We start from the raw sequence: 23,925 nt of genomic DNA, 5'->3' as shown, positions 1-23,925 counted from the left end.
AGCTGTGTGTCACTGTGTAACTGTGTGTCACTGTTTAGCTGTGTGTCAGTGTGTAGCTGTGCTTCACTGCAACTGTATGGTACTGTGTAGCTGTGTGTCAGTGTGTTACTGTGTGTCTCTTTGTAACTGTATGGCATTGTGTGGCTGTGTTACTGTGTAGATGTGTGTCAGTGTTACTGTGTAACTGTATGGCACTGTTTAGCTGTGTGTCACTGTGTAACTGTATAGCACTGTGTAGCTGTGTGTCAGTGTGTTACTGTGTAACTGTGTGTCACTGTGTAGCTGTGTGTTACTTTGTAGCTGTTTGGCACTGTATAACTATGTTACTGTGTAGCTGTGTGTCAGTGTGTCAGTGTGTGTCAGTGTGTTACTGTGTAGCTGTGTGTCAGTGTGTTACTGTGTAGCTGTGTGTCAGTGTATCAGTGTGTGTCACTGTGTAGCTCTGTGTTACTGTGTAGCTGTGTGTCAGTGTATCAGTGTGTGTCAGTGTGTTACTGTGTAGCTGTGTGTCAATGTGTGTCTGGCCAGTGATGATACAATGTAGCAGAAGTTGCAGGCTCTGCATCCACCTGCTCCCCCTCCTCCTCCCGGCACCTTCCTCTCTCCCAGCCGGGGTCCTCCCTCCCCTCCCGGCTACACATGCTCTTACCTCCCCCCATCCATTGTTCCTGGTGCAGATGGAGCTCCCGGCAGCGGCCAATCACATCCCGCGGATCAGCTGACCAGTCTCGGACTTACCCCAGGGGCAGGAGCAGAGCAGCAGCCGCTCAGTCCCGGGGAAGTTGCAGAAGGGAGAGGTTACATGGGGGGCGAGAGAGGGCAGTGACAGAGGAGGCATGAGGCACTGGGAGTAGTGGCATGAGGCACTGGGACAGTGACAGGAGGCATGAGGAACTGGGGGGTACAGGACACACAGAGGTGAGTGCACTCTATTCCCCGAGCAGCTCTACATGTGTGTAGTGTGCATGTGTGTGTGTGTACCTGGTGCATGGTACAGTACATGTGTATATAGTACAGTGTGTGTGTGTGTGTGTGTGTGTGTACCCAGTGCATGGTATATAGTACAGTGTGTGTACCCAGTGCAAGGTATATAGTACAGTGTGTGTACCCGGTGCATTGTACAGTATATGTGTATATAGTACTGTGTGTGTGTACCTGGTGCATGGTACAGAATATGTGTATATAGTACAGTGTGTGTGTGTGTGTGTGTGTGTGTACCTGGTGCATGGTACAGTATATGTGTATATAGTACAGTGTGTGTGTGTGTGTACCTGGTGCATGGTACAGTACATGTGTATATAGTACAGTGTGTGTGTGTGTGTGTGTGTACCCGGTGCATGGTACAGTATATGTGTATATAGTACAGTGTGTGTGTGTGTACCCAGTGCATGGTATATAGTACAGTGTGTGTGTGTATGTACCCGGTGCATGGTATATAGTACAGTGTGTGTGTGCCCTGTGCATGGTACCATATATGTGTATATAGTACAGTGTATGTGTGTGTGTGCCTGGTGCATGGTACAGTATATGTGTATATAGTACAGTGTGTGTGTGTACTCAGTGCATGGTACAGTACATGTGTATATAGTACAGTATATATGCGTGTGTACTCAGTGCATGGTACAGTACATGTGTGTATAGTACAGTAAATATGTGTGCGCATGTGTGTACTCAGTGCATGGGACAGTACATGTGTATATAGTACAGTATATATTTGTGTGTGTGTACTCAGTCATGGTACAGTACATGTGTATATAGTACAGTATTTATGCGTGTGTACTCAGTGCATGGTACAGTACATGTGTGTATAGTACAGTATATATGTGTGTGCGTGTGTGTGCTCAGTCATGGTACAGTACATGTGTATATAGTACAGTATATATTTGTGTGTACTCAGTCATGGTACAGTACATGTGTATATAGTACAGTATATATGTGGGTGTACTCAGTGCATTGTACAGTACATGTGTGTGTAGTACAGTATGTATGTGTGCGAGTGTGTGTACTCAGTCATGGTACAGTACATGTGTATATAGTACAACATATATGTTGGTGTACTTGGTGCATGGTACATTACATGTTTATATAGTACAGTATATATGTGGGTGTACTCAGTGCATGGTACAGTACATGTGTATATAGTACAGTATATATGTGGGTGTATTCAGTGCATGGTACAGTACATGTGTATATAGTACAGTATATATGTGGGTGTACCCGGTGCATGGTACAGTACATGTGTATATAGTACAGTATATATGTGTTCACGTGTGTGTACTCAGTGCATGGTACAGTACATGTGTGTATAGTACAGTATATATGTGTGCGCGTGTGTGTACTCAGTGCATGGTACAGTACATGTATTTATAGTACAGTATATATTTGTGTGTGTGTGTACACTCAGTGCATGGTACAGTACATGTGTTTATAGTACAGTATATATTTGTGCGTGTGTGTACTCAGTCATGGTACAGTACATGTGTATATAGTACAGTATATGTGTGGGTGTACCTGGTGCATGGTACAGTACATGTGTATATAGTACAGTATATATGTGGGTGTACTCAGTGCATGGTACAGTAAATGTGTATATTTTATATTTATTACCAGTTAATTATATAGCGTACACATATTCCGCAGCGCTGTACAGAGAATATCTGAACGCTCACATCAGTCCCTGCCCCAGTAGAGCTTACAATCTATATTCCCTACCACATGTACACGCACACACAGACATTCTAGGGTTAAGTTTTTTGAGAGCCAATTAGCCTACCAGTATATTTTTGGATTGTGTGAGGAAACTGGAGTACCCGGAGGAAACCCACGCAAGTACGGGGATAATGTACAAACTCCACACGCTGTACAGTATATATGTATGTGTGAGTGTCAGTGCATGGTACAGTACATGTGTATATAGTACAGTATATATGTGTGTGTACTAAATGCATGGTACAGTACATTTGTACATAGAACACTATATTATTGGTTATCAGTATACTCTATGTATAACAAGGGATGAAGCTAATATACCAAGGTTGAACTGGATCGGCATGGGTCTTTATTCAGTCTTAAATACTATGTAAGTACAGTAAATAGGTGTGTGTACTCAGTGCATGGTTACAGTGCATGTGTATAGTGCAGTGTGTACTCAGTGCATGGTTACAGTGCATGTGTACTCAGTGCATGTTACAGTACATGTGTATACAGTACAGTATGTGTGTGTTCACTAAGTGCATGGTGCAGTACATGTGTATACAGTACAGTATGTGTGTGTACACTCAGTACATGGTGCAGTACATGTGTATACAGTACAGTATGTGTGTGTACACTCAGTGCATGGTGCAGTACATGTGTATACAGTACAGAAGCGAGGCACCGGGCCCGCTGCATGGCGAGCACAGCGAGCCCGCAAGGGGGGACGATCCACGTCCCCCCCTTGTCAGCATTTCGGCTGTCGGGATTCTGAACGCCGGGATCCCGACCGCCGGGATTCAATACTGAATCCGTGCACGTGTATACAACGGGCTGGCAGAGTTACTCCGTGTATCAAATGTGTGTACAAGATATCGGTGCCCTGGGGTGTACCCGTGTATACAACAGGCTGGCAGCTTTACCATATGTATCATATGTGTGTACAGGATAGCAGTGCCCTGGGATGTGCCCGTTTATACAACGGGCTGGCAGCTTTACCATGTGTATCATATGTGTGTAAAGGATAGCAGTGCCCTGGGATGTGCCCGTGTATACTACCGGTTGGCAGAGTTACTCCGTATATCACATGTGTGTACAGGATAGCGGTACCCTGGGATGTGCCCATGTACACTACCGGCTGGCAGCGTTACTCCATGTATCATATGTATGTACAGGATAGCGGTGCCCTGGGGTGTGCCCGTGTATACTACCGACAGGCAGCGTTACCCTGTGTATCATTATATGTGTGTACAGGATAGCAGTGCCCTGGGATGTGCCCGTGTATACTACCAGTTGGCAGATTTACCATGTGTATCATATGTATGTACAGGATAGCGGTGCCCTGGGATGTACCCTTGTATACTACCGGCTGGCAGTGTTACCACGTCTATCATATGTATATACAGGATTGCAGTGCCCTGAGGTGTACCCATGTATACTACCGGCATGCAGCGATACCCTGTGTATCACATGTGTGTACAGGACAGTGGCTCCCTGGGGTGTACCCGTGTATACTACCGGCTGGCAGCATTACTCCGTGTATCATATGTGTGTATAGGATAGCGGTGACCTGGGGTGTACCCGTGTATACTACCCACAGGCAGCGTTACCCTGTGTATCATTATATGTGTGTACAGGATAGCAGCGCCCTGGGGTGTGCCCATGTATACTACCGGCTGGCAGCGATACTATGTGTATCATATGTATGTACAGGATAGAAGTGCCCTGCGGTGTACCCGTGTATACTACCGGCAGTGTTACCCTGTGTATCACATGTGTGTATAGGACAGCAGCGCCCTCGAGATTTACCCATGTATACTACCGGCAGGCAGCGTTACCCTGTGTATCATATCATGAGTAGGGTGTCCCCGTGTATCATATGACTGTGTATACAGGATAGCGGTGCCCTGGGGTGTGCCCGTGTATCATATGACTGTGTATACAGGATAGCGGTGCCCTGGGGTGTGCCCGTGTATCATATGACTGAGGTACCCTGGCACCAGCTGATAATACAGTAGCAGGGGCACCATAGGATAGTCTTAGCTGACACCATCTGGCTGGAGAAAGGATATTAGTGGTGCTGCTCTGTAAGAGATTACATCTAATAACAATCTGTATATCAGTGTAAATCAGAGGCTATAAATAAATCCGGTGATCAATACCAGTAATCCAGAGTGTGGGATTCCTTCTGGTAGACATTTAATATCACTTCTGACTAGTGAGACTCATATTCATTGTCTTACTGATCTCATAATCTAGCGTGACGCGCCTGCTATTTGTTGTGCCGGACTAGTGATCTGTAGCGTGACGCGCCTGCGATCTGTTGTGCCGGACTAGTGATCTGTAGTGTGACGCACCTGCGATCTGTTGTGCCGGACTAGTGATCTGTAGTGTGACGCACCTGCGATCTGTTGTGCCGGACTAGTGATCTGTAGCGTGACGCACCTGCGATCTGTTGTGCCGGACTAGTGATCTGTAGCGTGACGCACCTGCGATCTGTTGTGCCGGACTAGTGATCTGTAGCGTGACGCGCCTGCGATCTGTTGTGCCGGACTAGTGATCTGTAGTGTGACGCGCCTGCGATCTGTTGTGCCGGACTAGTGATCTGTAGTGTAACGCGCCCGAGATCTGTTGTGCCGGACTAGTGATCTGTAGTGTGACGCGCCTGCGATCTGTTGTGCCGGACTAGTGATCTGTAGTGTAACGCGCCCGAGATCTGTTGTGCCAGACTAGTGATCTGTAGTGTGACGCGCCTGCGATCTGTTGTGCCGGACTAGTGATCTGTAGCGTGACGCACCTGCGATCTGTTGTGCCGGACTAGTGATCTGTAGCGTGACGCGCCTGCGATCTGTTGTGCCGGACTAGTGATCTGCAGTGTGACGCGCCCGCGATCTGTTGTGCCGGACTAGTGATCTGTAGCGTGACGCGCCTGCGATCTGTTGTGCCAGACTAGTGATCTGTAGCGTGACGCGCCTGCGATCTGTTGTGCCGGACTAGTGATCTGTAGCGTGACGCGCCTGCGATCTGTTGTGCCGGACTAGTGATCTGTAGTGTGACGCGCCTGCGATCTGTTGTGCCGGACTAGTGATCTGTAGCGTGACGCGCCTGCGATCTGTTGTGCCGGACTAGTGATCTGTAGTGTGACGCGCCTGTGATCTGTTGTGCCAGACTAGTGATCTGTAGCGTGACGCGCCTGCCATCTGTTGTGCCGGACTAGTGATCTGTAGCGTGACGCGCCTGCGATCTGTTGTGCCGGACTAGTGATCTGTAGTGTGATGCGCCTGCGATCTGTTGTGCTGGACTAGTGATCTGTAGTGTGACGCACTTGCGATCTGTTGTGCCGGACTAGTGATCTGTAGTGTGACGCGCCTGCGATCTGTTGTGCTGGACTAGTGATCTGTAGTGTGACGCGCCTGCAGTCTGTTGTGCTGGACTAGTGATCTGTAGCGTGACGCACTTGCGATGTGTTGTGCTGGACTAGTGATCTGTAGCGTGACGCGCCTGCGATCTGTTGTGCCGGACTAGTGATCTGTAGCGTGACGCGCCTGCGATCTGTCGTGCCGGACTAGTGATCTGTAGCGTGACGCGCCTGCGATCTGTTGTACCAGACTAGTGATCTGTAGCGTGACGCGCCTGCGATCTGTTGTACCAGACTAGTGATCTGTAGCGTGACGCGCCTGCAGTCTGTTGTGCTGGACTAGTGATCTGTAGCGTGACGCACTTGCGATGTGTTGTGCTGGACTAGTGATCTGTAGCGTGACGCGCCTGCGATGTGTTGTGCTGGACTAGTGATCTGTAGCGTGGTGCGCCTGCGATCTGTTGTGCTGGACTAGTGATCTGTAGCGTGACGCGCCTGCAATCTGTTGTGCCGGACTAGTGATCTGTAGCGTGAAGCGCCAGCAATCTGTTGTCCCGGACTAGTGATCTGTTGAGGTGGACTAGTGATCTGTAGCGTGACGCGCCTGCAGTCTGTTGTGCCGGACTAGTGGTCTGTAGCGTGATGCACCTGCGATCTGTTGTCCCGGACTAGTGGTCTGTAGCGTGATGCACCTGCGATCTGTTGTCCCGGACTAGTGGTCTGTAGCGTGATGCACCTGCGATCTGTTGTCCCGGACTAGTGATCTGTAGCATGAAGCGCCTGCGATCTGTTGAGCTAAACTAGTGATATGTAGCATGAAGCACCTGCGATCTGTTGAGCTGGACTAGTGATCTGTAGCGTGACACACCTGCAGTCTGTTGAGCTGGACTAGTGATCTGTAGCGTGACACTCCTGCGATCTGTTGTGCCGGACTAGTGATCTGTAGCGTGACGCGCCTGCGATCTGTTGTGCCGGACTAGTGATCTGTAGCGTGACACACCTGCGATCTGTTGTGCCGGACTAGTGATCTGTAGCATGACGTGTCTGCCGTCTGTTGTGCTGGAATAGTGATCTGCAGTGTGATGTGTCTGCAATCTATTGTGCTGTACTATTGATCTGTAGTGTGATGGGCCTGCAATCTGTTGTGATGTATATTCTAGTAATCTGTTGTGCTGTACTAGTGATCTCTGATATTCTAGTGATCTGCACTGGGACGTGCATACAGGGCCTGATTCTAGTTGGTTTGCAAAAGCAAACGCTTCTTTAATGGACAAAACCATGCTGCACTGCAGGTGGGGCAGATGGAACATGTGCATAGAGAGTTACTTTTGGGTGGGGTGTGTTCAAACTGAAATCTAAATTGCAGTGTAAAAATAAAGCAACCAGTATTTACCCTGCACAGAATAAAAATAACCTCTTGTTGTACACTAGTGATCTGTGATGAGTCAGTGACCTCTTGTTGTGTACTAGTGATCTGTGATGTTCCAGTGACCTCTTACTATGTACTAGTGATCTGTGATGAGTCAGTGAATTCTTGTTATGTACTAGTGATCTGTGATGAGTCAGTGACTTCTTGTTATGTACTAGTGATCTGTGATGGGTCAGTGACCTCTTGTTATGTACTAGTGATCTGTGATGAGTCAGTGACTTCTTGTTATGTACTAGTGATCTGTGATGTTCCAGTGACCTCTTGTTATGTACTATCGATGAGTCGGTGATCTCTTGTTATGTACTAGTGATCTGTGATGAGTCAGTGACCTCTTGTTGTGTACTAGTGATCTGTGATGAGTCAGTGACCTTTTGTTGTGTACTAGTGATCTGTGGTGAGTCAGTAACCTCTTGATATGTACTAGTGATCTGTGATGTTCCAGTGACCTCTTGTTATGTACTATCGATGAGTCGGTGATCTCTTGTTATGTACTAGTGATCTGTGATGAGTCAGAGACCTCTTGTTATGTACTAGTGATCTCTGATGTTCCAGTGACCTCTTGTTATGTACTATCGATGAGTCGGTGATCTCTGGTTATGTACTAGTGATCTGTGATGAGTCAGTGACCTTTTGTTGTGTACTAGTGATCTGTGATGTTTAAGTGACCTCTTGTTATGTACTAGTGATGAGTCAGTGATCTCTTGTTATGTACTAGTGATCTGTGATGAGTCAGAGACCTCTTGTTATGTACTAGTGATCTGTGATGTTCCAGTGACCTCTTGTTATATACTATAGATGAGTCGGTGATCTCTTGTTATGTACTAGTGATCTGTGATGAGTCAGTGACCTCTTGTTGTGTACTAGTGATGAGTCAGTGATCTCTTGCTATGTACTAGTGACGAGTCAGTGATCTCTTGTTGTATGAGTGCGATGTGATTGTTGTGTGAACCATGAATAGAACTGGTGTCACTAATCTATTCCTTATTGTAGGGGTCAGTTCTGATCACTGCTATCTCACACTTTTCCGGGTTGCACTCTGACCTGCCACAGTGGGACTAGGGTGTCAGAGTGCACAGGAGGACCATACACAGGGGGATTGGGGGCCCACAGGGGGGACATACACAGTGGGACTGGGGGGTCAGAGTGCACAGGAGGACCATACACAGGGGGATTGGGGGCCCACAGGGGGGACATACACAGTGGGACTGGGGGGTCAGAGTGCACAGGAGGACCATACACAGTGGGACTGGGGGGTCAGAGTGCACAGGGAGACCATACACAGAGGAATTGGGGGGGGGCACAGGGGGAACATACACAGTGGGATTGGGGGGGGGGGGGGGCAGAGTGCACAGGGAGACCATACACAGGGGGATTGGGGGCCCACAGGGGGAACATACACAGTGGGATTGGGGGGGGCAGAGTGCACAGGAGGACCATACACCATGGAACTTGGGGGGTCAGAGTGCACAGAGGGACCATACATCATGAGACTGGGGGGTCAGAGTGCACAGGTGGAACATACACCGTGGGACTGGGGGGTCAGAGTGCACAGGGGGACCATACACTGTGGGACTGGGGGAACATAAACTTAAGGACTGGGGGGGGGGGAGGTCAGAGTGCACAGGGGGACTGAGGGGTCAGAGTGCGTAGGGGGACCATACACAGTGGGACTGGGGGGTCAGAGTGCACAGGGGGACTGGGGGGGTCAGAATGCAAAGGGGACCATTCAACATGGGACTGGGGGGTTAGAGTGCACAGGGGACCATACATTATGGGACTAGGGGTCAGAGTGAGCAGGGGGACCATACACCGTGGGTGCATGGTGACATTACGTGTACATGCCCTGTCCTAGAGGTAATCTGGTGCTGCTGTGTACATGTTGCTAATGCAGTATATGATGTTAATATCTACTTATACACTAATGGCAGGATTAATGCCCTCCGGTTGCAGCCTTTTGTCTGATTCACATGCAGCGGTTACTGTCTCCTATATTAATGACTAAACCCAGTACATTGTGTATGTGTGGTTATTGCTCGTGTGTCCCGTTGTGCTGCAGAAGTAATGATGTTTATTACCCCAGTTCCTCTGTGTAATGTGGAAGCTATACCTGGTTACCTGGTTACGTGGTGCTGGTATTACTATGCGGCTGGGGCTGCACAATGCTACAGTGCACCAGATATCTGATTATCTGACACCACAGACCTGTCTCTAACGGCAGCCATGATGTGTCTTTGAACGAAGCTGCTTTCAGCGGAATGCCCGCGTCAGCTTCCCCAACTCCAAAGCATGGCGAGTTCAGCGAGGCATCGTACCCAAAGCATGACAAGCACAGCGAGGCATCGTGTCCGAAGCATGGACAGCAGTACACTTTAACTGTGTCCATGTCGACTATGTCGATAACGCCGGAGCTCCCGGGGGAACAATATAGGGCATAAACACTGAAGGATATTGTCATTGACATTGTCCGCGTACATTGTTGGCGATATAGTCCGTATTAAGCATGCAGCACAGGAGCGCGCATATTGAACGATATTGAGCGTACACTCTGAACGATATTAGAAATATCGGTCAGAAGGGCTAAAATGAGCGATATCATTTATAATATCGCTCAGTGTCTATGGGGCTCTAGTGGGCAGTTCTCATATTGGAGCCTCCAATTTGGCGAAAATTTCCCGCGATTACCGGGATGACCAAAAAAAAACAATCTGACACCGGTCTGCATTTATTTTAAGGGTTCAGTTTGGCCCCTGATGACCAAATTATATGGGGTTACAGTTGCTATTGTTGTTGTACTAAAAAGCGCAGGCCGTTCAGAACCCGGGGCGTTGTTTGTCGCTCCCCTGAGAATGAGCCAGGGACCGTGTAGTGCGTTCTGTCAGCGGCGAGGCAGATACCAGATACACGGTCCTAAGGGGAGCTCCCAGAGGATTCAGGCATCAAAGAAAAATGAAATAAAAATTGATGGAGGTGATTTGCGCAGCTTTACCCTGAGCGCTGAGCTAATGATTCGGTTCATTAAACATGAAATGTAGGGAGGTAGATGCCATATTTCTGTGTTACTCGGCAGGACTGTGCAATACTGCAGAGGTAGGCCTCTGACCAGCGTCTGGAACTCGGTGTCCTGCAGCAATAACCATTAGTGTGCCACCGGCGTGCAGAGACGGAACCCCGCGGATACCCTGTCGTAAGGAAGCTGCAGTAAGGCTTGCTGGGAGGGATGCCAATCCCGGGACCAAGGGCATAACTAGATATTTATAGGCCCCATAGCAAAAGTTTGTAAGGTCCCGCTATTTAGCAACTGATGGTGATAAATGTATGTAAAACATATAACTTAGACTGTAAAGATGGGCCCCCTTCAGCTCTGGGCCCCAGCTGCACCCCTTGCACCTATGGTAGTTACGCCCTTGCCCGGGATCGAGATCGGTGTAATCCCAGGATTAAGGGCAATTTCTGCTGGGATTTTGGGATTTAAATGCACATTTCATCCCTTTCTGATGGGCAGCGATGAGCGCCAGTAGCGTTCGGCTCAAGCGCTGCCTGGAAAACCTGGTGTGATGCTATAAATCACGCTGAATCCCGGATTTAAAAAAATGGGAATGGATTTTCCACTTGCTGGGACTTGTAGTTCCATATCATTTTAGGGGTCTTTGTGGTGACTTTAAAAAAAAATATAAACATCAATTATTTTTCAATAAATAATACTTGGGGTGCATACAAAATAGTTGATTTCGGGGTGATTTGTGGCTTTTTTTTTTCTGTAGCTCCCAACGGGAAGCGGTCATCTATTAGAATGAACTTAGGTCTACAGTCATTAGGTCGACCCCACTAGGTCGACTGGCAGGAAGGTCGACCTGACTTAAGGTCGACATGATTTAAGGTTGAATTTGCATAAAGGTCCACATGAGGAAGGTCGACTGGTCATAAGGTCGACATGGGGTTTTTCACTGTTTTTTGAGCCGACATGTGCTGACAGGCGGTATTTCATGCCCTACCATCCACTAGGGCGTGGAGGAGGTTATTAAAGCTGTGGCGAGCGAAGCGAGCCACCGTGCCCGAAGCATTGCGAGCGATGCGAGGGTCCGATTCTCATTGCCAACTGTGTCCATGTCGACTGTGTCGACATCCGGATAAAAAAACTGTGAAAAACCCATGTCGACGTTATGACCAGTCGACCTTCCTCATGTCGACCTTTATGCAAATTCGACCTTAAGTCATGTCGACCTAATGACTGTAGACCTAAGTTCAGTCTAACAGATGTACCGATTCCCTCCCAACAAGGACATTCCACTAATTAAACGAGGCTGAAGTTACCTTCTTATTCAGAACATTCACTTTTGCAAGAGTTAATGAGTCTTGGGACACAAATTTGACACCTGAATTCAACAGGGGGTGTCACTACCATATAATCCAAGTGTATTTTGCCTGGCCCAACGCTGGTTTGGGCATGAAATACATGGGCAAAGGTGGCACATTCACCATATTTAACAATTTTGAATAAGTTGCAGTTTTGCAAGGGTTAACAGGTATTGGGCCACAAGTTTGACACCTGAAATCAACAGAGGGGTGTCACTAGCATATGACCCAAGTGTATTTTGCCTGGCCCAAAGCTGGTTTGTGCATAAAAAACGAGGGCAAAGTGGGCACATTCACCATATTTGCATGTGCCCACTTTGCTCGCATTTTTTATGCCCAAACCAGCATTGGGCCAGGCAAAATACACTTGGGTCATATGTAAGTGAACCCCCCCCCCGATGATTTTAGTTGTCAAATTTGTGGCCCAACACTCGTTAACCCTTGGAAAAGTAAACTTTCTGAATAAGAAGCTAACTTCAGACTCGTACTAATTAAGCTAATTGGAACGTGAGCTGGGAACCAGTTTACTCCGGTAGAGTCGCTTTGCAGTGCAAATTGGTAGAGAAAGTGGGAGTGTCCTATCACAGCCCAGGTACACGCGTGTACAAGCCATTGCAAACACATGCAGATCAGCTCCCAGATACACATATATGTGCCTGGCAAAGTGGTATCATTTGGGTGTGGCTGGCATAAGACGGGCACATATGCTGAACCCCATCTGTAGGAGTTTTTGTTTTGCTACAGTGTGTTTGTGTGTATAATTGTGTAGTTCATTTTCTGTATTGTGCTAGTTACAGATGTGATTATTGCCGCGCTGTGTGTACTGCAGCTCAGCCTTTGTTCCTCCTCGGTGTATAGGGGTTTTGTTGAGTCGTCCTGTTCGCATACCTATCCTTTTGTATTGATCAGAGGACCCTCCTAGTTCTCTGAGTTTTGTGTACCCAGCTGAGGTGTGGGTTCGCACCAGCCATGCCCCCTTCCAGTGCCGTGATTTGCATGGCAATGAGGCACCAGGGACAGATGTCTCGTTCAGTGTTCATCTGGAGGAATTTATTACACAATAATGAATCTGTCGAACAAGAGTGCAGTGTGTGTGTCTGTGTGTGTTTGTGTGTGCTCGGCAGGATGGGAAGTGTGGTAGGTGCTGTGTGTGTGTGTGTGTGTGCGTGCTCGGCAGGGTGGAAAGTGTGGTAGGTGCTGTGTGTGTGCTCAGCAGGGTGGGAGGTGTGGTAGGTGCTGTGTGTGTGTGTGTGTGCGTGCTCGGCAGGGTGGGAAGTGTGGTAGGTGCTGTGTGTGTGCTCAGAAGGGTGGGAGATGTGGTAGATGTTGTGTGTGTATGTGCTCGGCAGGGTGGGAGATGTGGTAAGTGCTATGTGTGTGTGCTCGGCAGGGTGGGAAGTGTGATAAGTTGTGTGTGTGTGTGTGCTCGGCAGGGTGAGAGTTGTGGTAGGTGCTGTGTGTGCTCGGTAGGGAGAGAGGTGTGGTAGGTGCTATGTGTGTGTGTGTGTGTGTGTGCTCGGCAGGGTGGTAGGTGCTGTGTGTGTGTGTGTGCTCGGCAGGGTTGGAGGTGTGGTAGGTGCTGTGTGTGTGTGCTCGGCAGGGTGGGAGGTGTGGTAGGTGCTGTGTGTGCTCAGCAGGGTGGGAGGTGTGGTAGATGTTGTGTGTGTGTGTGCTCTCGGCAGGGTGGGAGGTGTGGTAGATGTTGTGTGTGTGTTCTTGGCAGGGTGGGAGATGTGGTAGGTGCTGTGTGTGTGTGCTCGGCAGGGTAGGAGATGTGGTAGGTGCTGTGTGTGTGTGTGTGTGGTCTCAGCAGAGTGGGAGGTGTGGTAGGTGCTGTGTGTGTGTGTGTGTGCTCGGCAGGGTGGGAGATGTGGTAGGTGCTGTGTGTGTGTGTGCTTGGTAGGGTGGTAGGTGCTGTGTGTGTGTGCTCGGCATGGTGGGAGGTGTGGTAGGTGCTGTGTGTGTGTGTGTGTGTGCTCGGCATGGTGGGAGGTGTGGTAGGTGCTGTGTGTGTAGGGTGCGAGATGTGGTAGGTGCTGTGTGTGTGTGTGTGTGTGTGTGTGTGTGATCGGCAGGGTGGGAGGTGTGGTAAGTGCTGTGTGTGTGCTTGGCAGGGTGGGAGGTGTGGTAGGTGCTGTGTGTGTGTGTGCTCGGCATGGTGGGAGGTGTGGTAGGTGCTGTGTGTGTGTGCTCGGTAGGGTGGGAGGTGTGGTAGGTGCTGTGTGTGTGAGTGTGTGCTCGGTAGGGTTGGAGGTGTGGTAGGTGCTGTGTGTGAGTGTGTGTGTGTGCGCACACACACACACACAGAGTTAGGGGTGATGGCAATGTGCACTCCCCCCTGTGCAGTCTCCATTCTGCTCTGTCAGGGCTCCTGGTTCTGCACAGCACAATCTATTGGCAGTGGCAGCCAGGACTGGGCCCCACGCTCGCCTGACACAGACCCTCAATCAGGAGCCGTCCACCTCTTCATCGGGTGCCAGGAAACTAATCCCAGTCCTGGCGCAGATCGCCAACCCCTCCTCTTACATCTATTTGTTTTCTGCTAAAATAAATGAACTGAATAGCGGATACAATGTTACAGGATAACAAATGGAAATCAGTAACCCAGGGGCCCCTTTCCCACCACTGCATCCATCACTGAGGGGCCCCTTTCCCACCGCTGCATCCATCACTGAGGGGCCCTATTCCCACCACTGCATCCATCACTGAGGGGCCCTATTCCTACCGCTGCATCCATTACTGAGGGGCCCTATTCCCACCGCTGCATCCATCAGGAAAAATGAAGGACACACCATACATTGGCTTTGCAAGACTAAAGTATTATTTTATAACAGATCAGGGTACTTGTGTATTATCACGGCGCCCATCGCATTGCATACCATAAGGCTTAAGATGGTATGCAATGAGATGAGATGTGCTGCGATGGGACCCGATCTTATACAATTTAAAATTGTATACCATTGTATATGGCATATGATAAGATGAGATGAGATTTTAAATTGTATTAGCACACTAATGGGTGCTTATAATGTTAAATGCACCCCCACGCCACCCCCATTATCAACGCCAACCCGAAGCGTTCGGAGCGGCGGCGGTACGCGTCCTCCGACCTTTTCATACCCCCACTATCCATGTCGGCGTGGAGTTGATTTTATATAGTGTGGCAAGCCACCGAGCCTGAAGCGTGGCGAGCGGACGCGTAATATATGTAAAGTAAAACGCGGCCCCTTGCAGGGCTCGCTACGCTCGCCACGCTTCGGGCTTGGTGGCTTGCCACACTATATAAAATCAACTCCACGCCGACATGGATAGTGGGGGTATGAAAAGGTCAGAGGATGCGTACCGCCGCCCCTCGCGGGCTCGCTGCGCTCGCCACGCTTGGGGTTGGCGTTGATAGTGGGGGTGGCGTGGGGGTGCATTTAACATTGTAAGCACCCATTGCTTATACAATTAAAAATCTTATAGGGAGGCCAATTAACATTGAAAGCACCCATTAGGGTGCTTATACAATTTAAAATCTCATCTCATCGTATGCCATATACAATGGTATACAATTTTAAATTGTATAAGATGCCATAAGATGGAAATCGTGGGCGCTGTGCTAATACACAAGTACCCAGATCAGTTCATATGCATTATCTGCATCTTACCAGCTGCCAAAATCCGGCCCTGTCCAATCCAGCCTGAATCAGGTTGATAGTAAGTCTGCAGTGTGTATGGCGTCCACTGTGTAGTGTGTATGGTGTCCAGTGTGTAGTGTGTATGGCGTCCAGTGGGCAGTGTGTATGGCGTCCACTGTGTAGTGTGTATGGTGTCCAGTGTGTAGTGTGTATGGCGTCCAGTGGGCAGTGTGTATGGCGTCCACTGTGTAGTGTGTATGGTGTCCAGTGTGTAGTGTGTATGGCGTCCAGTGGGCAGTGTGTATGGCGTCCACTGTGTAGTGTGTATGGTGTCCAGTGTGTAGTGTGTATGGTGTCCAGTGTGTAGTGTGTATGGCGTCCACTGTGTAGTGTGTATGGCGTCCACTGTGTAGTGTGTATGGCGTCCACTGTGTAGTGTGTATGGTGTCCAGTGTGTAGTGTGTATGGTGTCCAGTGTGTAGTGTGTATGGCGTCCACTGTGTAGTGTGTATGGCGTCCACTGTGTAGTGTGTATGGCGTCCACTGTGTAGTGTGTATGGTGTCCAGTGTGTAGTGTGTATGGCGTCCACTGTGTAGTGTGTATGGCGTCCACTGTGTAGTGTGTATGGTGTCCAGTGTGTAGTGTGTATGGCGTCCAGTGTGTAGTGTGTATGGTGTCCAGTGTGTAGTGTGTATGGTGTCCAGTGTGTAGTGTGTATGGCGTCCAGTGTGTAGTGCATGGGTCCTCAAACTCCGGCCCTCCAGATGTTGTGAAACTACAAGTCCCAGCATGCCTTGCCACAGTTTTGCTATAAGGGAGTGTTAAAACTGTGGCAAGGCATGCTGGAATTTGTAGTTTCAAAACATCTGGAGGGCCGCAGTTTGAGGACCCATGGTGTAGTGTGTGTGGTGTCCAGTGTGTAGTGTGTATGGTGTCCAATGTGTATGGTGTCCAGTGCGCAGTGTGTGGTGTCCAGTATGTAGTGTGTAGGGCGTCCAGTGGGCAGTGTGTGTGACGTCCAGTGGGCAGTGTGTGTGACGTCCAGTGGGCAGTGTGTGTGGCGTCCAGTGAGCAGTGTGTGTGGCGTCCAGTGAGCAGTGTGTATGGCATCCAGTGCGCAGTGTGTGTGGCGTCCACTGCGCAGTGTGTATGGCATCCAGTGCGCAGTGTGTATAGTGTCCAATCCGCAGTGTGTGGTGTCCAGTGCGTAGTGTGTATGGCGTCCACTGCGCAGTGTGTATGGCATCCAGTGCGCAGTGTATATAGTGTCCAATCCGCAGTGTGTGGTGTCCAGTGCGTAGTGTGTATGGCGTCCAGTGCGCAGTGTGTATGCCGTCAAGTGCATAGTATGGTGTCTAGTGCGAGAACCTGGTGAAATATATTCTACCCCTTTCATACTGTGCACACTTGTTACCGCGATGGACCCCTGTCCAAATCCGAGGTGCGACCCAGCATTTGCGATGTGACAGAGGTATTACTCAGCTGCATTTGTATACTTCTATAAAGAAACATTTATACACGTGGGACTCCCATAATACAACCCTGCTCCATCCCCCGCCTTTAACATTAGAGGTCTGTAGCACCAGCCGGGTCTCCCCTGGGGTGACGCTCTATGACCTCAGCTAAAGTTTCCAGTCCCAGCTGCAGCATTTGTTTATGAATGGGACAAAGAGAGGGGGGACGGGGATGTGTTGGGTAACAATGAGTGTGAAGGTCTGTACGTCCTGGATCTATGGAAGGGGTTGGTGTGTGGGAAGCTACAGTACAGGCTGATCTGTTACAGACACTTTTCTGTGCCTGTTATAGGGATATTTATAGTGTTTTAATTTTCCCCATACAAGTTATTTGCGGCATTAACATTATTATTTTGTGTAATGATAGTGTGAAAGTCATAGAGCGTTGTTTTATCTACCACAGTGTCCATTGTCCGTGCTCAGTCTATTGGGCCGGGGCACTTCGGTCTGTTGGGCACGGGGCACCTCAGTCTATTGGGCTGGGGCACCTCAGTCTATTGGGCTGGGGCACCTCAGTCCATTGTGTTGGGCCACCTCAGTCCATTGGGCCGGGGCACTTGGGTCCATTGGGCCGGGACACTTCGGTCCGTTGGACCGGGGCATCTCTGTCTGTTGGACCGGGGCAACTCGGTCTGTTGGGCCGGGGCACCTCGGTCTGTTGGGCCGGGGCACCTCGGTCTGTTGGGCCGGGGCACCTCGGTCTGTTGGGCCGGGGCACCTCGGTCTGTTGGGCCGGGGCACCTCGGTCTGTTGGGCCGGGGCAACTCGGTCTGTTGGGCCGGGGCAACTCGGTCTGTTGGGCCGGGGCACCTCGGTCTGTTGGGCCGGGGCACCTCGGTCTGTTGGGCATATTGTATTGGTTAGGGCTTCTGATAGTGATGGAGAAATTAGTAGATGTGAGAGACGCTATTGTATATAGTAAAACTTATATGTTTTCCTGTGCTTTTTTTCAGGTGATCTAAATCTGGCTGCATCTGGGACAAAACGTGAACAGGACACATAATTCTCACATAATTCTCCGTAACACCCACCCTGTTTTCTTCAACACTGCTGTCACAAGAGCCGCCATGGGTCCAAATCGTATCCTTGTGCTGACTGCCTGGCAGTTGATGGTTGGAATTCTCACCAGCTCATTAACAGAATCTTCATTTCCCACTAATGAATGCCCACAGCTCTGCGTCTGTGGCAGCCGACCTTGGTTTACGCCACAGTCCACCTACCGTGAGGCTAAAACCGTGGATTGCAATGACCTTCGTTTGACTAGGATCCCAGCAAATCTCTCTGCAGACACACAAGTACTTCTTCTGCAAAGCAACAACATTGAACGAACCAACGGAGAATTGCAACAACTGGTGAACCTCACAGAGCTAGACCTCTCCCAGAATAACATCACCTCCATTCAGGATGTGGGCTTGTCCAACCTTAGCCAGCTCACAACGTTGCACCTGGAAGAGAATCAAGTCTTTGAGATGACGGACTACTGTCTTCAAGACTTGGCCAATCTGGAGGAACTCTACATCAACCATAACCAGCTAAGTTCTATCTCACCTAGTGCCTTCTCAGGTTTGCGCAGCTTACTCCGGTTGCATCTAAATTCTAATAAACTACGGATTATCGACAGTCGCTGGTTTGAGTCCACACCCAATTTGGAGATCCTGATGATTGGGGAAAACCCAGTTATTGGCATACTGGATTTAAATTTCCAACCTCTTGGCAGTTTGCGAAGCCTGGTGTTAGCAGGAATGTACCTTAGTGACATCCCAGGGAATGCTTTTCTGGGGTTGGATAATTTGGAGAGTTTATCCTTCTATGACAATAAACTAAGCAATGTGCCCCGGGTTGCCCTACAGAAACTACCTAACCTAAAGTTTTTGGACCTTAATAAAAACCCTATTCGAAAGATTCAAGAAGGCGACTTCAAGAACATGTTACGTTTGAAGGAGCTTGGAATTAACAACATGGCGGAGCTAGTATCTCTAGACCGGTGTGCTCTAGAAAACCTCCCTGAGCTTACAAAGCTTGAAGCCACTAATAATCCAAAACTGTCCTACATCCACCGGTCCGCCTTCCGCAATGTGCCTACCCTTGAGAGCTTAATGCTAAACAACAATGCACTGAACTCTGTGTATAAAGGGACAGTGGAGTCCCTCCCTAATCTCCGGGAAATTAGCATCCACAGCAATCCACTGCGCTGTGACTGTGTCCTACACTGGATGGGTTCCAACCAGACCACCATCCGTTTCATGGAGCCGCTGTCCATGTTTTGTGCACTGCCCCCAGAGTATCGTGGCCAGCCTGTAAAAGAGGCTTTGGCTCAGGACCCTGCCGGGGAGCAGTGTCTACCCATGATATCTCAAGACACCTTCCCTAGCCACCTCAGCCTAGACCTGGGTATGACCGTCTCGTTGGATTGCCGGGCAATGGCAGAACCTGAGCCGGACATCTACTGGGTGACTCCCTTGGGCCATAAGGTCACCACAGAGACACTGTCTGATAAATTACGTCTGAGCGGAGAAGGCACACTGCAGATCTCCAATGTCCAGGTGGAGGACTCTGGCCGCTACACATGTGTGGCACAAAACTCAGAAGGAGCAGACACCAGGGTTGCCACACTGCGCATCAATGGGACACTGTTAGATGGGTCACAGGCTCTGAGGCTCTATGTCCAACAGACTGAGCCGAGCTCGGTCCTGGTGTCCTGGAAAGTCAGCTCCAGTTTCTTGGCTTCTAATCTGAAGTGGTCATCAGCCACGATGAAGATCGACAACCCCCACATCACGTACACCGCCCGGGTACCTGCTGATGTCCATGAGTACAACCTGACCCATCTCCAGCCAGCCACAGAGTACGAAGTATGTCTGACAGTATCTGGCCTACACCAACAAGCTCAGAGGGCCTGCATCAATGTCACCACCAAGGGGACCTCCTACTCGCTGGCCGTCACTGACCAGGAGACCAGTGCTGCCCTGGCCGCTGTCATGGGCTCTCTTTTTGCGCTGATCAGTTTTGCTTCTGTTTCTGTTTACGCAGCCAAGAGATTTCAGCGGAAAAACTATCGCCACTCTCTGAAGAAGTACATGCAGAAGACGTCGTCCATCCCGCTGAATGAGCTGTATCCACCTCTGATCAGCCTGTGGGAGGGGGACAGCGAGAAGGAGAAGGAAGGGACAGCGGAGGCCAAAGCCTCACAAGTTGATACATCCCGGAGCTATTACATGTGGTAACTCCCAGAACAGAGACACCGTTGAAGAGCACAAAGACTGGTGGAGATGTCTACAACACCCCAACATTTCTCCCCTAGGTTCTCCTTTATGCCCCCTTCTATCTTTGCTTCGTTCATTTCTTTTTGTCTCTTCATTGTATGAAATGATGTGCGCTGCCCGGCCAAAAAAACATGAAAATCTGCCAAACGTTAGCCGCTGACGTCCCCTGTGCCGGGGCTGAATGGGCAACTGAATAGATTTTCTCCATTCTGAGTTGAAGATGCTTGTCTATTAGATTACTATAGAACATCAATTTAATCCCTCTTCTAAAGCCACGCAGCAGGCCGCTGCTTACAGAAGTGCCATCTCATCATTACCTTTCCCAGCCGAGCCTGGGGCACACGCTCTAAATAGCCATTGTTTTCTGAATGCGACTAAGGTCTGATCTCCATAGCGCTGTCTCAGCTGCAATCTCTATTGCGTGCCCCATCCCCAGCAATGTCCTGTAACCAAGAGCAACTGTGCAGGTTCAACGCACTCCTGCAACTCTAGATAAATTATTTCATTTTTTAAAATGTCAATTTACGCAAGTTATAACTAGTTTTAACTATAACTAGTTAAAAGCCAGTCACAATGACGGCTTCTGCAAAGTACTTTCACTTTGAGCTGTGACCGTTTTTACTTTCACTTTGAGCTGTGACAGTTTTTAGCCCACAAACTCTATACAAAGTCCCTACCTCCAGTCTCTGTCCTCCCAGCTCCCTCTCTCCATATCCAGCAAGTAGGAAACAGATGAGTGTCCCTGCGAAAATTGCTTTTCACTTTCTGTGATGGCTTTTTTTAGCACACAAAGGAGTAATTCCCCTAAAGATGATGAGCAGCGTTATCCTTGTATTATATAGGATGTGAGTTTGACCTATCATTATAGAAATATATGTAAAGGAAAAGCAATAGGGCGGTGGTGTCAAACTCACCATGGACCTCCAGTTGTTGTGGAACTACATGTCCCAGCATGCCTGCCACAGATTTGATATAATGGATTGCTAAAACTGTGGCAGGGCATGCTGGGATGTGTAGTTCCACAACAGCTGGAGGGCCATGAGTTTGACATCAATACAGAGCCTAAAATCTCTGCGCAACGTGCAGGGCTGAATCAGCCCCAAATTTAGTAAAAGTTACAGAACATAAACACCCACAATTTATTTTCCCATAAAACCCTTGTGTTAGTAATTATTGTATGATTATAGCATAAGATACATTAACCCTTTACCCACACTATGGTGGGGCTTTATATATGTATAAGCTTAAGGGGTACCAATCCATACGTAGACTGGGCACCAATGGAGCAGAGGCTTCCCTAAGCATTGTGGGTAACTATGGCCTAGGTTAGTAATGGTCCGTACAGCTCCATTCACCTCCCATTGGTTATCCAAGGGAAGAGTTGAATGAACATAAAACTGCCTCCGTTCTGCCGGAAAAGACCGCCCTGGATCACTATGTAGCACATGACGCGTACCCTTGGCTGAGGGCCCTGTCATAGATGAGATATGGCACTGAACCGGAGCGAGTGAATAAATTATTTGCCGTTTTGGCCGGGCCGCGCACCCAGATGTGTATCTTTGGTTTTGCTGATTTGGCAGCAAATGTTATTTGGACCGGATTCTTTTTGGTTATTTTAGTATAGCGTATCGCGGCAAGATTTGGGGTGATTTTCTTTCATGTTCCTCCCACTCCCAAATGTATTTTCTTTTAGGATTATTTTTTTTTTCGTTTTGAAAGGGCCGGCTTTTTAACAAGCGGGCTTTCCACGTGAACACTTGTTGCATTGGCGCGGGCAGATCTTTAGAGGCCATACCCCGGAGGACTAAAGGCCCCGCCCCACCCTTTCGCCTTCAGAGATCCTTCTCCGCCAAAAAACAAGTGAATTGACTGTATCGTTGTATCAACTTCTTCTCTGGAATTTTTTGGGACTGATGGGAACAGAAGCCTGGATCCCTTCTTTTGTAGTAGAAGATTAAGCTTCCTTGTAGAGCTGTTTTAGCAATACGCCCTCCTGCCCTTCAGAGAGGGTCCTCTGCACTCGTCACGGGCAGCCATTTTGAAAATGTGGCCCATCAACCTTACCAGGAGCCGGTGAGGCACGGAGTGAAATGATAGGCTGCTTTCTCTGTGATGTCATAGGTTCCGAGTGATTTCATTGACTGCCTAACTGATGGACCCTTAAAAATAAAATGGCTGGCTCCGCTTTAGACATTGGGCGCTCTTTACATACTGTCCCCTTGTAATGTGTGAGAGATGAGCGGCTGTTCTCACCATGTCGAGCTTCCTCGTTTTATGTAATCCCCCCCCCCCACACACACCTTTTTTAAAATAGCATTTCAAGGTTCAAAGAGACCTCAGGAAGAAGACGCCTCTCAACCTGACGAGCGCCATCTCACCGTAGTTTATCGCATGTCAGCGCCATCGGGTCAGCTGATTGTCACATGACTGTTACCGCATGTCACCTTCCTCGTTAAAGCACAATGTCAGACTGTTCCGCCGATCCCTAGAGACACTGTAGAGCGTAGCGTACAAACCCCCCCATCCTGAATAAAGCCTAACGTAGAGCAATTATATAGAACTTAGTTACACTTTATCCTGTACGATATGCTGTTTTCTATATAAAAAATACAAATAAAATCTTTTCTTTTTTGTTTTCCACAAGTTGTGGCGTAAAATGATTCATTTATCGCCGTTGTACATCATCAGGGCGCCAAAGAAGGCCGACTGAGGCGCAGTTGTGGGAAGGGTAAGAATATGGGGACATGATGCTACGTTATACTGTAGGTCTGGCCATTTTACCTCCTGCAGTCCCTTGCTGTCTATCCCCATGCTTTCATACAGTGAATAACTTCAGCACTGAGATTGCTGGACAGCTCCACAGACATTCACCAATCAGCACGCTGACAGACACTCACCATCTGGCTGCAGGCTAGGGGCAGCTAGAGAATGCTGCACTCTGATTGGTGGATGAGCTGAAGCTCAGCCAGCAACCAATCAGAATGCTGGCAGCTATTCACTGGGAATAAAGGCGGCACCAGTCTTATTGGATTTGCTAAGCTGACGGGGAAACCAAAATAATTTTCTCAGTAATCGCCTTAGTTACGGGGTGGGGGTGCACATGTAGATCGATAATGACTTACTCCAGGAATTAATGAAGTGCGCGGAGTTAATCAGCCTGAAGTGATAATTAAACAGTTTCTGTGGCGGTTGTCCCAAACGTTTCACTTTACTCCCCGGCTATTCCTTGGCGGAGATTTTGGCCTCTTTATGATTCTGGATTATATTTTGGTCCATTTCCAACACCTCTATTTTAAGGTTTCTTGTTAGAATCTTAGCCCGACGAATGAAAGCGTCTGTACTCCGGGGAATATGGATCAGTCAGTGGGAAGGAACGCGATACAAGGCGTCCGGGGCCTCATTTAAAAAGAGATGTGGCGGTATTTTGCCGGGTTGGGATCATTTTGTCTACAGCATGATGGTCGACAGTCATTAGGTCGACATGGGAAAAGGTCGACATGGTTCTAGGTCGAAAGGTCATTAGTTCAACAGGTCATTAGTTCGACAATGTCTAGGTCGACATGGGGTTTTTCACTGTTTTTTTTTACCTGGATGTCAACACAGTCGACATGGACACAGTTTAAAGTGCATCGCAACACCTCGCTGCGCTCGGCACACTCTTTTATTTTCCCACCACGCCCTAGTGGATGGCAGGGC

At 48.9% G+C, this 23,925-nt stretch overlaps 1 protein-coding gene across 2 annotated transcripts; it reads left to right on the top strand.

Annotated features, from left to right (window-relative positions):
- The first annotated feature begins 648 nt into the window (after positions 1-648).
- On the top strand, positions 649-22,744 carry LRRN1 (leucine rich repeat neuronal 1). Of its 2 annotated transcripts, none has more exons than XM_083155754.1 (2): positions 649-918; positions 17,920-22,744. In XM_083155754.1, the coding sequence occupies exon 2, from the start codon at positions 18,034-18,036 to the stop codon at positions 20,188-20,190; it is 2,157 nt and encodes a 718-aa protein (XP_083011880.1). In that variant the 5' UTR covers positions 649-918; positions 17,920-18,033; the 3' UTR covers positions 20,191-22,744. The 2 variants fall into 2 exon arrangements, with proteins under 2 accessions (XP_083011880.1, XP_083011881.1); XM_083155755.1 differs by lacking the exon at positions 649-918 and adding an exon at positions 3,063-3,079.
- The last annotated feature ends 1,181 nt before the right edge of the window (positions 22,745-23,925 follow it).

The sequence above is a fragment of the Crinia signifera genome, chromosome 8 (assembly GCF_055691185.1).
Source record: "Crinia signifera chromosome 8, ASM5569118v1, whole genome shotgun sequence".
Taxonomy (NCBI): Eukaryota; Metazoa; Chordata; class Amphibia; order Anura; family Myobatrachidae; genus Crinia; species Crinia signifera.
Note: the sequence above shows the minus strand (reverse complement) of the source record. Positions and strands in the feature narration are given on the sequence as shown.